This window comes from Rhamphochromis longiceps, linkage group LG7 (genome assembly GCF_057381845.1).
Source record: "Rhamphochromis longiceps isolate RC_006_pf linkage group LG7, R_longiceps_female_GT1.1, whole genome shotgun sequence".
Classification (NCBI taxonomy): Eukaryota; Metazoa; Chordata; class Actinopteri; order Cichliformes; family Cichlidae; genus Rhamphochromis; species Rhamphochromis longiceps.
This window is the reverse complement of record NC_140563.1, coordinates 70,150,736-70,165,602: the sequence shown is the minus strand read 5'-3', so window position 1 is coordinate 70,165,602 and position 14,867 is coordinate 70,150,736. Positions and strand designations below refer to the sequence as shown.

At 42.2% G+C, this 14,867-nt stretch overlaps 1 protein-coding gene and 1 long non-coding RNA gene across 3 annotated transcripts; one reads left to right on the top strand and one right to left on the bottom strand.

The window, feature by feature from the left end:
- Nucleotides 1-1,960: 1,960 nt before the first annotated feature.
- On the bottom strand, nt 1,961-6,757 carry kcnj11l (potassium inwardly rectifying channel subfamily J member 11, like). Its single transcript, XM_085415086.1, has 6 exons — nt 6,625-6,757; nt 5,530-5,692; nt 4,991-5,230; nt 4,650-4,919; nt 4,332-4,539; nt 1,961-3,214 (listed from the first exon to the last, which is right to left on the bottom strand). The coding sequence occupies exons 2-6, from the start codon at nt 5,686-5,688 to the stop codon at nt 2,784-2,786; spliced, it is 1,308 nt and encodes a 435-aa protein (XP_085271212.1). The 5' UTR covers nt 5,689-5,692; nt 6,625-6,757; the 3' UTR covers nt 1,961-2,783.
- Nucleotides 6,758-8,533: 1,776 nt separating this feature from the next.
- On the top strand, nt 8,534-10,517 carry LOC146666941 (uncharacterized). Of its 2 annotated transcripts, none has more exons than XR_014912826.1 (2): nt 8,534-10,172; nt 10,302-10,517. It is a non-coding gene; the product is annotated as an uncharacterized LOC146666941 (long non-coding RNA). The 2 variants fall into 2 exon arrangements; XR_014912825.1 differs by having other exon boundaries at nt 10,299-10,517.
- Nucleotides 10,518-14,867: the final 4,350 nt, after the last annotated feature.

Here is a 14,867-nt window from a genome sequence, read left to right as displayed (position 1 = left end):
CCTCCCTGAGCCTGGTTCTGCCGGAGGTTTCTTCCTGTTAAAAGGGAGTTTTTCCTTCCCACTGTCGCCAAAGTGCTGCTCATAGGCTCGTATCTATTATTGTAGGATCTACTGTACAATATAAAGCACCTTGAGGCAACTGTTGTTGTGATTTGGCGCTATATAAATAAAATTGAATTGAATTGAATGTGCCTGTTCATCTTAGCCGCTATGATGCCTGACAGGAGCTTCCACCTGGTACTGAGGCAGGTTACTGGCCAGTAGTTGGATGGGACTGGTTCCTTCTGGGGGTCCCTGAGGATCTGGACTGTCCGCCGTTCAGTAAGCCATTCTGGGTGGGGAGGTTGCTGTGGTCTGCTCTTAGATCCAGTAGCCACTGAGTATTGCTGTTATGGTTGCGTCCTTCTCCCGTACGCTCTTGCAGTATTGCTCTGTCTCCAGCCTTGGTGGTGCTGTCCTCATATTGGCCCCGCTTGGCACTTTCCAAGGCCTCAGGTATGGGCAGCTTGCTGTCAGTGGCGGTCCTAGCCTGTTTGGCGCCCCGGGTGAACACTCCCTCTGGGCGTGACTCCCTTCAGTAAGCTACATTGGTGTCTACTGTTTACTATCATAGCCAAGTGACTAACAAACGTAAACAGAAGTTTTCACTATCACTACTAATTAATGTTATCTTGTTGTATCTGTGTTGTGGCCAGTGCGATCCTCTCTGCTGCTGCATGCTGGGGCAGCAGGTTGAGGGTCACAGACGCCAGCAGACTAAATAAACTGATCCACAAGGCCAGTAATGTTGTGGGGATGGAGCTGGACTCTGTTAGGGTGGTGTCTGAGAGGCAGATGTTGTCCAAGATAAAGACAATGTTGGATAACACCTCCCACCTACTCCATGACGTGCTGGCTGGTCACAGGAGCACGCTCAGTACGGAACGACACAGGAAATCATTCCTGCCTGTGGCTCCCTGTACAACTCCTCCATCTAACACACTGTGAACACTGCAATGGTCACAGCCTTTTTACACACGCTTTTCTACTCTGGAATATTCTTGTCAAATTTGGCTTTGAACTTTTCTTGTCCATCTTGGTTTTAATTTTGCACTCCAGCATGAACACAAATCCCCCTTGGATTTACATCATTATAAATGAGATGTGCTCTATCTGGAAGCAGCAGGCCCCGCCCCTTTCAACGGGTTGTGTGAGACTTTAAATCATCGAACTGTAAATTATCATTTTAAATTGTTATTGATCCTTTACCCCGAGTCCTAAAGTGTCGATTTATTTTCTTACTCCTCTTATATTTATTGTTTGTTTACTTGCTGTAGCTGGAGCCTCGTCGTCTCGACCACGATGCCGCCCCGGGCAACCGCCCGTATCAAAAACCGCTGCTGCTTGCTGTACTGCGTAGGCACCTCCTACATCGCACCTTTCTCCAAATTCGATAGTCGGCTACTTTTCCTCTGTGCTACCTTGATCTTGGAGTAGTCTCCTTCTCCGTGGAGGGTTCTGCTCCTTGCGGTTTCATCTTACAGCATCTCACTGATTACTTCTGTCGTGGAGTAGATCACATATATACACGTATATATTCATGTGAGGGTCGGAGCACAAACGTGAGTACATACAAATCACTTCGTTTGTAAGTATTAAATGAATAATTTCCCTTCGTACTCTGAACCTTCCATCATGCATCGTGTGTGCTGCTGTCTCACTGGTCTATTGCACCATCTAGTGTTACAGAGTGGTATTACACTAACTGAAAGCCCAGCTCAACACGAGTCTCAGATGATATCTTAAGACAAAGCGGTTATTTCTTCACAGGAAGGACCTGGAATCTGCCCTGAAATCCTTTCAAAATAAAGCTTGACCTGCACTTTAAATCCAGCTTGTGGGTCACAGACAGCACAAAAAGGATGATAAAAAAACATATTTATTAAACATCACAAATATTGAAATACATATCCAAGCCCTACAGAAGAGATCTAAAGCAGCAGGAGATGTGCTACAAACCTCAGCACTCACGGGAGTGTCTTTGTCTACAGTGTACAGTACTTACACACACACAGGGTTTAATGTGACTGTTAAATCATTTAGAACTAAAGGAGGAGACAAGCACGAGGACATGAAAGGAGACAACAAGCTAAGTGTGTCCTAAAATCTCAGCAGGGTTAAGTCTATTAAAATAGTCAGCATGAACACGATGGACACAAAAACCATGTTGTGGTCAGTTTCCTGTGTCTGTTGTATGCGGTAAACGTACATTTCTAATGCGTAATATCACTAACAGGAGCTTCGACAGCATGTGTTCCATCTATAACATTCAGTGTTTTTAAAATAATGTTCATTTCTGTCTTCTACACAAATATTTAATGTTTTCCAGCTCTGAGAAACCTTTGTGCATTGCATTGTGGGAGATCGGCATCCTTTAACACAGCGGTCCCCAACCCCCGGGCCTCGGTACCGGTCCGTGAGTCGTTTGGTACCAGGCCGCGAGAGTAGAGGCTCAGGTGTGAAATGTCTGGTTTTCATGGTTTTTATCGGTTTTCAGTGTTATTTTGTTATCGTTTTTATCGTTTACTCGGTGTTCCTGGGTCTTTTCACGAGTGTTATGAATAAATCTTCTTTTTTTCAGTACTAGTTTTATTTTGTTGTATTTATCCGCGACACCTTAAAGGCCGGTCCGTGAAAATATTGTCGGGCATAAACCGGTCCATGACGCAAATAAGGTTGGGGACCGCTGCTTTAACAGGCACATGACTGCAGTTCACCTGGGTGTGCAGCAGCGGGCGCTGTGTTCAGTCGCTTAGCTCTCCGAGCGCGTCCTCTTCGATCTGCCGTCCGATCACCTCCAACTGGACTGTCTTTTTCTGTCCTTTCTGCTCCACCTCCTTCTCTGCTTTATCTGACTGGGCGTACCAGGGCTGAGGCGTGGAGCTGTCGTAGGCCCGCCCTCCTCTGCGGAACCCCCCTCTGCCGGCTCGAACCAGCCCCCATCCCTGCAGCTGGACGTCGGACCCTCCTTCCTGGACTCCTCTGGTTTGGTTGAGCTCCTTGGCGCTGAGAGACGACATCCGCACGGGAACCGTGTTTCCGAACTTGGAGTAGTCGACACAGTACCTGCTGTCCTCCTCCGTGATGATGGAGACGAAGCGCCTCCCCCACAGAATCTCCTCGGGTATATAGGAGGTCCGCGCCTGCATGGTGATCCCCGTCGTCTCCACCACACCTTAAAGAAGAAATAGAGGGTGCATGGAGATATAAGGTTAAAGGTCAAAAACCTGTTTGTAATGCAGTCCAGAAGTTTTATTCATTCAGTGTCGCTTTACAGCTGCAGGCGCCTGCAGGACTCTTTATAAAGTTCAATTCAAATCATAACAACAGGATATTTCTAACTTTAGAGATGTTGCACAAATGGAAGAAAGCAGTCTTACATATTTGTTTAATATGTGCGTTGAAGGACATGTCCTGGTCAAAAATGACTCCAAGGTTCCTCACAGCGTTACTGGAGGCCAAGGTAATGCCATCCAGAGTAAGAATCTGCTTAGATACCATATTTCTAAGATTTTCAGGGCCGAGTACAATAACCTCAGTTTGATCTGAATTAAGAAGCAGAAAGTTAGCGGCCATCCAGGTCTTTATGTCTTTAAGACATTCCTGCAGTTTAACTCATTGGTGTGTGTTATCTGGCTTCATGGACAGATAGAGCTGGGTGTCATCAGCATAGCAGTGTAAATGTATGCTATGTCTTCTAATGATGCTGCCTAAGGGAAGCATGTATAATGTAAACAGAATTGGTCCTAGCACTGAACCCTGTGGAACTCCATAATTAACCTCAGTGTGTGAAGAGGACTCTCCATTTACATGCACAAACTGGAGTCTATTAGATAGATATGATACAAACCACTGCAGCGCAGTACCTGTAATACCTACAGCATGTTCTAATCGCTCTAATAGGATATTATGGTCGACAGTATCGAACGCTGCACTGAGGTCTAGCAGGACAAGCACAGAGATGAGTCCACTGTCAGAGGCCATAAGAAGATCATTTGTAACCTTCACTAAAGCTGTTTCTGTGCTGTGATGAGCTCTGAAACCTGACTGAAACTAACGAGTCGTCTGCTTTACGCTACGTGTTTGAGAATTATACCACGGAGTCAGGTACTTCTGATTTAAGTCTATTTTTCACCAGAGCTACAGTATCCAGAGTCGTACGCAGTGACAGGAGGTAAAGTTATTAACAAGATGATGGACCTCTGTTGGAGCAATGTTCAGGTAGCTGCTCTGTGTTGGCAGTGAAGATGATAACAGTGGGTGGATGATATAAAGGAAGGTAAAGATCTCACCTTCCAGGATGACGATGATCTCCAGGTCCTCGGAGGCCAGTGACTGGGCAGACAGCTCGTAGAGAGGACTCCCTCGCTCCATGGTGTGGCTGATGATCAGGGGAGACACCAGGAAGATGCCGTTACTCCTGAGGGGGTTCTCCACCTGGATGTCCAGCTGGCACACGGGGATCACCTCGCCTTCTGACGTCACCGTCCGCCGGATCACCTGAAGAGAAGATTTCAGTTTTGTGTCTGTATCTTCAGGATTGGTTTGCATTACTGGGGCTGTTTTGTTTTGTATGCGTGATGTGGAGCTCAGGTGAAGTTGTAGGTCACCTGCAGCTGGACGGTGGCTGAGATGATCATGCTCTTCCTCAGATCTCCCACTCTGAACATGAAAGTGGGGCGGCCATTTCGAGGAGCGATGACGGCGTTTTTGGAGAAGATGAGTGTTTCTGCTCGCCGGTTGGCCTGCGCCGTCTTCATGAACACGCAGCCGAGCATCACGGCGTTGATGATCAGCCCCAAAATGTTCTGAATGATCAACACGGTGATGGCCAGCGGACACTCCTCCGTCACCATCCTGCCACCAAAACCGATGGTCACCTAGACGGGAAACATCCAGGATTACCACAAGACAGAAGTCTACACCCGCATCAGCAGGAAGCAACTCTCACCTGGACTTCAATGGAGAAGAGGAAGGCAGAGGTGAAGGAGTGGATGGCTGTGACGCAGGGGACTGGGCCCGGCTCGCCGTTGGGGTCGCGGGGCTCCAGGTCTCCGTGAGCGAAGGCGAGGAGCCACCAGATCATAGCGAAGAGCATCCAGGAGCAGAGGAAGGCAGAGGTGAAGATGAGGAGGGAGTGCTGCCACTTCAGGTCCACCATGGTGGTGAAAACGTCCTGCAGGAAGCGACCCTGAACCACACCACAAAGCCTCCCGTCAGCAAACCGTCCTCTCTTTTTCCTCGTTCTACCCCCGGACCTTTTCTTCCCATCGCCCGTAACAACATTTAACTTATTCTGGATTCCGGCTTATCAAAGTAAAAGGATGTTTAACAGATAAAAACGCAGTGGAGCTCCCAGACGCTCCGCCCTCCATCCGCTGTAGCTTTTTATCTACATTCTGCCACAGAGCAGCAAACAGAAAAGTCCTGCACATCTGAAGCTTTCATTGCATGCTGAACCGCATCATAACCAAACACTCGCTGCTCTACCTGTTCCCTGATGTTCTTGTGAGCCACGTTACAGGATCCGGTCTTGGTGATGAAGCGGGCTCTCTGAGACCTCGAACGGCTGCGGTTTGGCTGGTTCTGGTCCTCCGCCAGCCGGGTCAGCAGGAAGCCGTCCGGCAGGAGGCCCTTCCTGGCCAACATGACGCTGCGCACGTGAAAAATACAACTTAAACATAAATACAGCTGCGAAAGGTTCGTCATCAACACCAAGAAAACAGCAGATTTACAGCATATAATTCTTAAGTGAGGCAAAAATGATGAATTCATAAATACTGTAAAAGAAATTTGTCAATAATCTTCTGAACTTTGGACTTTTGGTGAGTAAGCCGTTTGAAGGAGATCCTCTACTTCCTGTTACTGACGAGATGCATCTCTGACATCCCAAAGACATTTAAATTAAACGTAAACAAAAAACACAACAGTAACATAATAATAAAATAAAAACTAAAAAGATAAAAATAGTAAAACAACTCAATTAAATAACAAAATAAAACAATAAAAACTGCAAACATGTGCGTGTACGTGCACGTGAGCCATGTTAGATCTTTATTATATAACTGTAATATTATTGTGTTATTTCCTCTTTATTTTGTTAATACAATGAATACGTGAATATAAACAACAATAATTTATCACAGTTCAAAAATAATCAGTTACAACTAATTTAAAAACTGTTTCAAGTCGACTATACCTGCTATCATCCTGCAACATATTACATTACATTATCATAGACAGTGCTGGGACCTGTTTTAAGTTGACTGGTGATGTATGTGAGAGCCTGGAGGATGTGACCTCTGCTCTCCCATGTTTACTGTCGAGGCAGAAAGGCGGAAATGACGACAGTTAATTGTCCAAAACAGTCTCTTATTCCTGCAGGTGTGTGCAGGTGGCATCATTTCCACGGTGGTCACAAAAAAGAATCTAACTCCATATTAACAGAAACCAACGCGAGCATCAGCATCCTTCTTTACGTCCTCGCGTTTGTTGGTTCCTATCACCATAACGACACGCGCGTCTCTCTGCAGGTGACACTGATGACCGCACTGATAAAACCCGCTTAGAGTCACGCGACGTTACCTGGGCGGGAGTGAGCTGATGGAGTTGAATAAAGGTGGTGTTCCTGAGCGGGGTGTCTTAAACCGACGGGAACGGCAGCACGGACTCCATCATTCAGCCATCAGGATGTCCTCAGCACCACCCGAGCATCGACCTGAGTCAGGTTAGAACATGATATAGGTGAGGTTCCGGCCTGGACTTTCAAAATAATACACTAAAGGTGCCGTTTATGATGTTTTTGGTCATTAAAGAACAAAGTAGACCATGCGCTATAACAGACTGAGTATAATATCGATTGGACTCAATTACAGGCTGATCATATAGTTAATCGATAATTCAGTGCAACGGGAAATTGCAAAGATGTTCAGGTAACTTGTCAAATAGCTTTAACGAATGAGAGGAATTTAATTATGAAAGTGCATTTCCGGTGTTGGGTGTGGTGAATGTGATGACCTTGACGTTGAGCTGCAGGAGGCTCAGCAGAGGCTTCCTGGTGCCTGCAGGGGGCAGCAGAGGAGACGAGGCGCGTGTGTGCGCGCGCGTGTGTAAACATTAACACATTTATACATCAATGAAAGTGAAATGAAACATTTAAAAGACAAAAGCAGCTCCTATTAACTGAACATCGCGTGGTAAAATCCGCTCTGAACAAAAAAGAAATCAAACACATTCACTTGTATTATATTTAACCAAATATTTGACTTATTTATTACAGAAAACAGAATCTTACAGACGATAAAACAGTAACCTCAGGTGGTTTTATTCATTCTCTTATTTTTCTGCATTACTCCTTAAATATGTTGGTCCTGACTGATGGCCTGAACGTAACTGTCTTCCCTTGAAGCTATTTTTGACTTGTCAATGTGAACATTGACACCAGAGGAGGTTGAGGACATTAAAACCTCCCTCGGAGCGCTGTGCGGAGACGTGGCCGCAGTCAGGGCACAGCAGGAGCTGCTTCTGGGGCTTCTGGAGGAGGTAAAACAGCTACGCCTCCAAAATGCCGAGAAGGACAGACGGATCATGGATCTCGAGCGGCGGGTGGATGAGCTGGAGCAGTACACCCGTACGAACGACGTGGTCATCAGCGGTATTAAAATCAAGCCGCGCTCGTACGCGCGCGCGGTGGCCGGGAACGTCGGGGAGCCCAGCGACGAGGAGACCCGCTCGGTGGAGCAACAGGTGGCGTCCTTCCTCCAAACCAAGGGGATAGAGATGGACCTGGAGCACATAGAAGCATGTCACTCACTGCCCAGGAGGAGTGACAGACCGCCGGTGTTCCAGATCTACTGGAGTTTAGATCAACTGGCGTTGGTCGAACAGATGTGTGGCAGTCTTGCGTTTCAGGAGCTGCTACCGACAAACCAGCAAAAAAACGCCAAATGTGTCACCTGTGACACTTGTGAGGTTGTCTCAAACACACTCCGTCAGTCTTGATGCTGTTGAACAACAAAATGTTTAAAATGTGGCGAGTTTACCTGGTGATATCCTCATGCGCGACGCGATCGCGAAAACAGCAAACAAGTAACACCACGCCGATGTTGTTCACAGGACACAAAGAGTAAACGATCGGGAGACTCTTGTCGTCGTCATCGTTCCCCTCGCACGGTTTATTTCACCGAATTCAGCGTTTTTGCTTCACAACTACAGCGAGCAGTTTACTTTGTGCACTAACATGGACTCGAGTCAACCAGCGCCACCTCTGGCCAAGTGCCACAGCCTACAGCCAGATCAACCTGTGACACACATCTGCACCACGTTTGAATTCGTGTCATGCACATTTGTACCTTTCAATTGTGTCTGTTTGTGCGTCATGCAAATAAACCTTTGACAAGAATGAAATGATATCATATATTCCTTATTGGCCTACATTTGTACAAAATTCCAAATTATATACACAAAGTCATAGAAATCACCACTCCAATTGGTCATCATGATTTTGATATTCTCTTTTCCCATAACAATGAAATACGCCTTGGACAAATATGACACATCGATATTTCATTAGTGTCGTCACATCACATCCTGTAAGCATCATCTGCCTGTGTCCTTTCCCTGGAAATTAATATTTCCAGCCAATATAGGCAATTCATCAACATGGCTGGAGAGTTGGTAGTTATATATAAAGTCAGTGACTCAGGTGTGTCGCTTGGTTTATCATCTGTTTGTGAGACTGGAGGAGACGTAGAAATCTTTTGTTTTAAATCTTAGTTAGGAAGATTCCTGTTTGAAAACAAGCACTCTTTGTGAGAAATGCAAGAAGTACATCTGCAGAAAGCACACAGTTACATTCTGTCCATCATGTGGACAAAATTGAAAATGTTGAGCATTGAAAAACTGAGAACGTTGGGCAAGTTCAAAAGAAATGTGTTTGTAAGAACGAAAAACCAAATTGTTCCTACAATAGTTATGGAAAGTCTAACTGTTGTATGTCTGTGTTCTACATGTTTATCTGATGGGAAATAAAGTTGCTATTGTTTTATTGCAGTTTTTGGATAATTCTGAGTGGATTTACACAGTACGGGTCAAAATGACCCGCAACAAAATCAATGTCACTCTTTTGTTCTTCAACATAATACAAGGGTTCATTTCCAAAACTTGCTTATGATCTTCAATTTGTAGCAGATCCACTATCACACAGCAGCTGGAGCAGTTTCAAATGGAGCTCAGTCCACTGCTACCACAGCCCACTACTAGATTAACTTGTGACACATCTACACCTGCTGCTATGATCACAGTGAGTAGAGGCTGAGTGGCTGCACTAAACCCTGGTACATCCAAATCTACCCACAAACATGTTGACAGATGCAATGCCAGCAATGTGGATTGTCAACACTGAAAACAATCAGTAAGCAAAGACAACAGGGATCATTTGTTTCTGTTTATTTAGCACCCACAACATTTGTAGTCGCCTTCTGCACAGGGGAAGTCCACACACACTGTGTGGTACCACTTTCCACAGAAGGTGCATTCAGTCTGCAAGATTGAATGAGATTGTCAGAGTCATTGTCTGACTGTTTATTACTATTCACCTGCTGTACATTCACAGTAACTGCCATCTCCTTACAAATGTTTATTAGATTAACCACACTTATACAGACTGTATATCACAACCAACTCTAAAATGTTTTTTCTCAGAGAAAAGACACAGACAGACTACGCTAACGACATGTGATGTTACAACACTAGTGAAATATTAGTGTCATTTCATTCTTTCCAAAGGTTTATTTGCATGACGCACAAACAGACACAATTGAAAGGTACAAATGTGCATGACACGAATTCAAACGTGGTGCAGATGTGTGTCACAGGTTGATCTGGCTGTAGGCTGTGGCACGTGGCCAGAGGTGGCGCTGGTTGACTCGACTCCATGTTAGTGCACAAAGTAAACTGCTCGCTGTAGTTGTGAAGCAAAAACGCTGAAACCGGAGAAATAAACCGTGCGAGGGGAACGATAACGACGACAAGAGTCTCCCGATCGTTTACTCTTGCTGTCCTGTGGACAACATCGGCGTGGTGTTACTTGTTTGCTGTTTTCGCGATCGCGTCGCGCGTGAGGATATCACCAGGTAAACTCGCCACATTTTTAAACATTTTGTTGTTCAACAGCATCAAGACTGACGGAGTGTGTTTGAGACAACCTCACAAGTGTCACAGGTGACACATTTGCTGTTTTTTTGCTGGTTTGTCGGTAGCAGCTCCTGAAACGCAAGACTGCCACACATCTGTTCGACCAACGCCAGTTGATCTAAACGCCAGTAGATCTGGAACACCGGCCATCATTATGAGATTTGTCAATCGGAAGAACAAGGTCGCACTGCTGAAACAAGGACGCAAACTGAAAGGCACGGACGTTTTCATTAATGAGCATCTGACACGAAAAAACGCAGACATCGCGAGGAAGGCAAGGCAACTGAAGAAGAACGGTAAAATACAACATACATGGGTAACAAACTGTAAGATTTTCATTAAGCTAAACGGGACACCAGAAGAGGCAAAAGTACTGATAGTGAGGAACATGGAGGATCTGGACAAGTATAACTGACACCAATGTATCAATTACACCAGGAAATGACATGGACACGTTGAAATTAGTTCTTCAACAGAAAGTAATTGATCTAGATTGTGAATATAAGGAGCATAATATAATAGATCCAGAAATAGATTCTGAAAGTAACTTTCTCTCTACTTTTGTTAAAAATTGTAATTATTTCACTCAGGAACAATATGAAAAAGAAATTAACCTAGACGGGAAGCTCTCATTAATTCACTTTAACAGCAGAAGTATGTACTCTAATTTTGATTTCATTAAGGACTATTTGCAACAATTTTCTCGCCCCTTTAGTGTTATAGCCATCACTGAAACTTGGTTCAATGTCGATAAAGGAATAGATTTTTGTTTGAATGGATATGATTTAAAATACATGAATAGATTAAATAAGGCGGGCGGCGGGGTTGCTATATATGTTCATAACTCTATAAAATATAATGTTGTAACAACTATGTCTATGGCTATTGATGGAATTTTGGAATGTTTGACTATTGAGATTATGAATGAAAAAAAGAGAAATGTTATAATAAGTTGCATATATCGGACACCCAGTTCAAGTATTGACACTTTTAATGAATGGATAGAAAAAATGTTGCTTCGGTGAACCAAAAATTACTATTTATCTGTGGTGATTTTAACATTGATTTGCTAAATCCAACAAGGTTAAAAGCCATTGATGACTTTACTGACACAATGTACAGCTTATCACTATATCCAACAATAACAAAGCCAAGCAGAATAACATCACATAGCGCCACTATTATTGACAACATTTTTACTAATGTCATGGATTTCCAAATTAATAGTGGTCTGCTTGTCTGTGATATAACTGACCACTTACCAGTTTTTACTTTGTGTGACTGTGATTTAAAAAAAATAGATACCAAGATCATGATAGCAAAGCGAACAATAAATGAAGAAGCAATTCATGCCTTCAATTTCGATTTAGCACAACAAGATTGGAGTTCGGTGTATGAAGAGTCAGATGTGGACAAGGCTTATGATAATTTTCTAGATATTTTTACTATGTGGTACAATAAACATTGTCCTGTAAACGAACACATGACAAAGAAAAAAAAGATAAAAAGTCCTTGGCTCACAAAAGGAATTATTAATGCTTGCAAAAAGAAAAACAATCTGTATAAACAGTTTATCAAAGTAAAAACAAAAGAAGTGGAACAAAGATATAAAGCATATAGAAATAAATTGACTGATATTATAAGAACGAGCAAACAACTTTATTATAGAAGAAGATTATATGAAAATAAAAACAATATAAAAGGAACTTGGGATGTGTTAAACAACTTAATTAAACAAGGATCTTCTGGAACATCATATCCTGAATATTTTACTGATGCAAATGGTGAAAATCACAACATGAGTAATATTGTCGATGGGTTCAATAAATTCTTCATAAATGTTGGCCCTGAACTAGCAGCGGACATCCCGTGTCATGAAAATATCAGTAATATAAAATCAAATCCCTCTTCACTGTTCCTCTCAGCTACAAATGAGCAAGAAGTAATAAATATCACATTAAAATGTAAAAGTAAGTCTTCAATGGATTATCATGACATAAATATGTCTGTAGTTAAACAGGTTATTCTGAATATTGCTAGTCCCTTAACATATATCTGTAATTTATCATTTCAGCCTGGTTGTTTTCCAAAAAAAATGAAAATTGCGAAAGTAATACCACTATATAAAAGTAATGACAAACACAGTTTTACCAATTATAGGCCTATTTCTCTACTGCCTCAATTCTCAAAAATTCTAGAAAAACTTTTTAATTCAAGATTAGAAAAATTCCTTGAAAAACATCAAATAATAAATGTTGGTCAGTATGGTTTCAGAACGCAAAGAACCACTTCAATGGCGATAATTGAGGCAGTAGAAGAAATTACTGATACACTGGATAAAAATAAATATGCAGTTGGTATTTTTGTTGACCTCAAAAAGGCCTTCGACACAATCAATCACTCAATTTTACTGGATAAATTGGAAAGATATGGTATTCGAGGGAAAGCTGGTAACTGGATAAAAAGTTACCTAACAGGTCGGGAACAATATGTTAGCATAGGGCATTACCATTCAGAGAAACTTGGTATTACATGTGGTGTTCCCCAAGGGTCAGTGTTGGGACCAAAACTTTTCAATGTATACATAAATGATATTTTTGATGTTTCTCAAGTACTTAAACTCATACTGTTCGCAGATGACACCAACATATTTTTCAGTAGCGATGATTATACTGATCTTGTAATGACCGTAAACAGGGAGCTACAATTAATAAAAAAATGGATGGACATAAATAAATTATCATTAAATATAAATAAAACTAAAGCAATGTTTTTTGGTAATTTAAAATATAATATAGAATTACCAATTATCATTGAAGGTGTACCAATTGATAATGTGAGTGAAAACAAATTTTTGGGAGTTATAATTGATAACAAAATTTCATGGAAACCCCACGTCAGACACAAAAACCAAAATTTCCAGAAGCCTCGCAGTTTTGAACAAAGTGAAACAATTCCTTGATAAAGATGCACTTCGTACTCTGTACTGTACCCTGGTTCTTCCATATCTTACATATTGTGTGGAAGTGTGGGGAAATACATATAAAAATACAACTAATCCATTAGTCACAGTGCAGAAACGAGCACTGCGTATTATTCACAAGGCTGGTTATCTAGATCATACTCACAAATTCTTTCTTCAGGCAAAGTTACTTAAATTCCAGGATCTGGTTAATTACAATACATCCATAATTTTGTATAAAGCTTTTACTAAACTTTTACCGGCAAATTTACAAACTAGATTTGAAATTCGAGAAAAGGTTTATAATGTGAGAGGCTTTGGAGAATTCAAATTACCCAGAACTCGAACAACCCGTAAAGGCTTTTGTGTGTCTGTATGTGGTGTGAAAATCTGGAACAGTCTGAGTTTACAACTGAAACAATGCAAAAATATTCATAGATTTAAATTTCTCTACAAACAGTTGGTCTGGTCACAGTATACTCAATGATGGGTTTTAGTGTGCTCTGTAATGTCTGTCCTCTTACCATTGCTGGTATGGATTCCAAAATAAAAAATAAAAAATAAAGTGTGCGTATGTATGTACATATATGTACTTGTGTGTGTAGATATATATGTATGTATATGTATGTGTGTTTGTTACTTGTAGTTATTACTGCCTGTTACCTGTGGTAATGCAATTTATAATTCATATATTCTGTATTCAGTTATGAAGGCTCTAATTGTTGGTTGCGAGCTGCCGCTTAGATGCTTGTATCTGCCCGGGGCTGTTGATGGGTCTGTATGCAATGATGGGCGTAGCTGCGGGAAGTTTATTGTTTTTTTTGTTGATGAGTGAGTATAGGGGTGGGATTTAATAAGTTTTCTTCGTCCCACTCCTTTTTCAGGCAAGTTTTGTTTTTTGTTTTGTGTATTTTATGTTCAATATAGGTATTTGTTGTGCCTGAAAATGAATAAATAAATGAAATGAATGAACATTTGCATTTGTTACAGACTGGATTTTAAATGCGTTGTTCCTGTTCTGGGACTGAGCTGCATGAACCTACATGCACATGAAGCTGATACTGTCTGCTTTTACAGCCTAAAATACTGCTTCTGTCCAGTCCAGGGTCTCAAACTTGCGGCCTGGGGGCCAGTCGTAGGGAGGATTTGTTTGTTGTTGAGTGCAATGTTTAAAAAGTTCTGTAAAAAGCACAAAATAATTTAATATGAAGGCAATATGAGCCAAGACTACAAACACGCTGAGGGAGTTGGCTGTGTTAGTTCAGTGACAGAGTTCCCTAATTTAGACAAATATGTGGTAAATACGTAAAAGCAGGGGTCTTTTTTTCTCTCAACAGGTGATCTGGGATATATTTTCTTTTTAAGTGTCCTTTCTCACTGTCCCTCTTCCCCTCTGTTTTTCTGTTCCTTCATCTTTCTTTCTCCCTTTCCTATTCCCCAGCCATGTCTGTCCCATTTGTAACTACTGAAAATAAAATAAAATAAATAATAACAACAAAGGTTGATCAAATGGATCAATACGACAAAGCCGTGATGATCCACTTGGTAAAGTAAATCTGTTGGATATCTTTGTTGGCCTTCAGTCATCAACTCATCAATGACAGCTAAAGAACCAAACGGGACAGGCAAAAAAAAAGCAGTGGTGTCCAACTCCAGGCCTCGAGGGCCGGTG

Bases quoted from the DNA above. Each gene is read 5' to 3' on its own strand.
- kcnj11l (XM_085415086.1), bottom strand. From the start codon at position 5,688: ATGTTGGCCAGGAAGGGCCTCCTGCCGGACGGCTTCCTGCTGACCCGG. The intron at 5,231-5,529 runs GTAGAGCAGCGA...GGTGTGGTTCAG, and splicing joins ACAAGAACATCAGGGAACAG to GGTCGCTTCCTGCAGGACGT. The intron at 4,540-4,649 runs GTGACCTACAAC...TCTTCTCTTCAG, and splicing joins CAGCCACCGTCCAGCTGCAG to GTGATCCGGCGGACGGTGAC.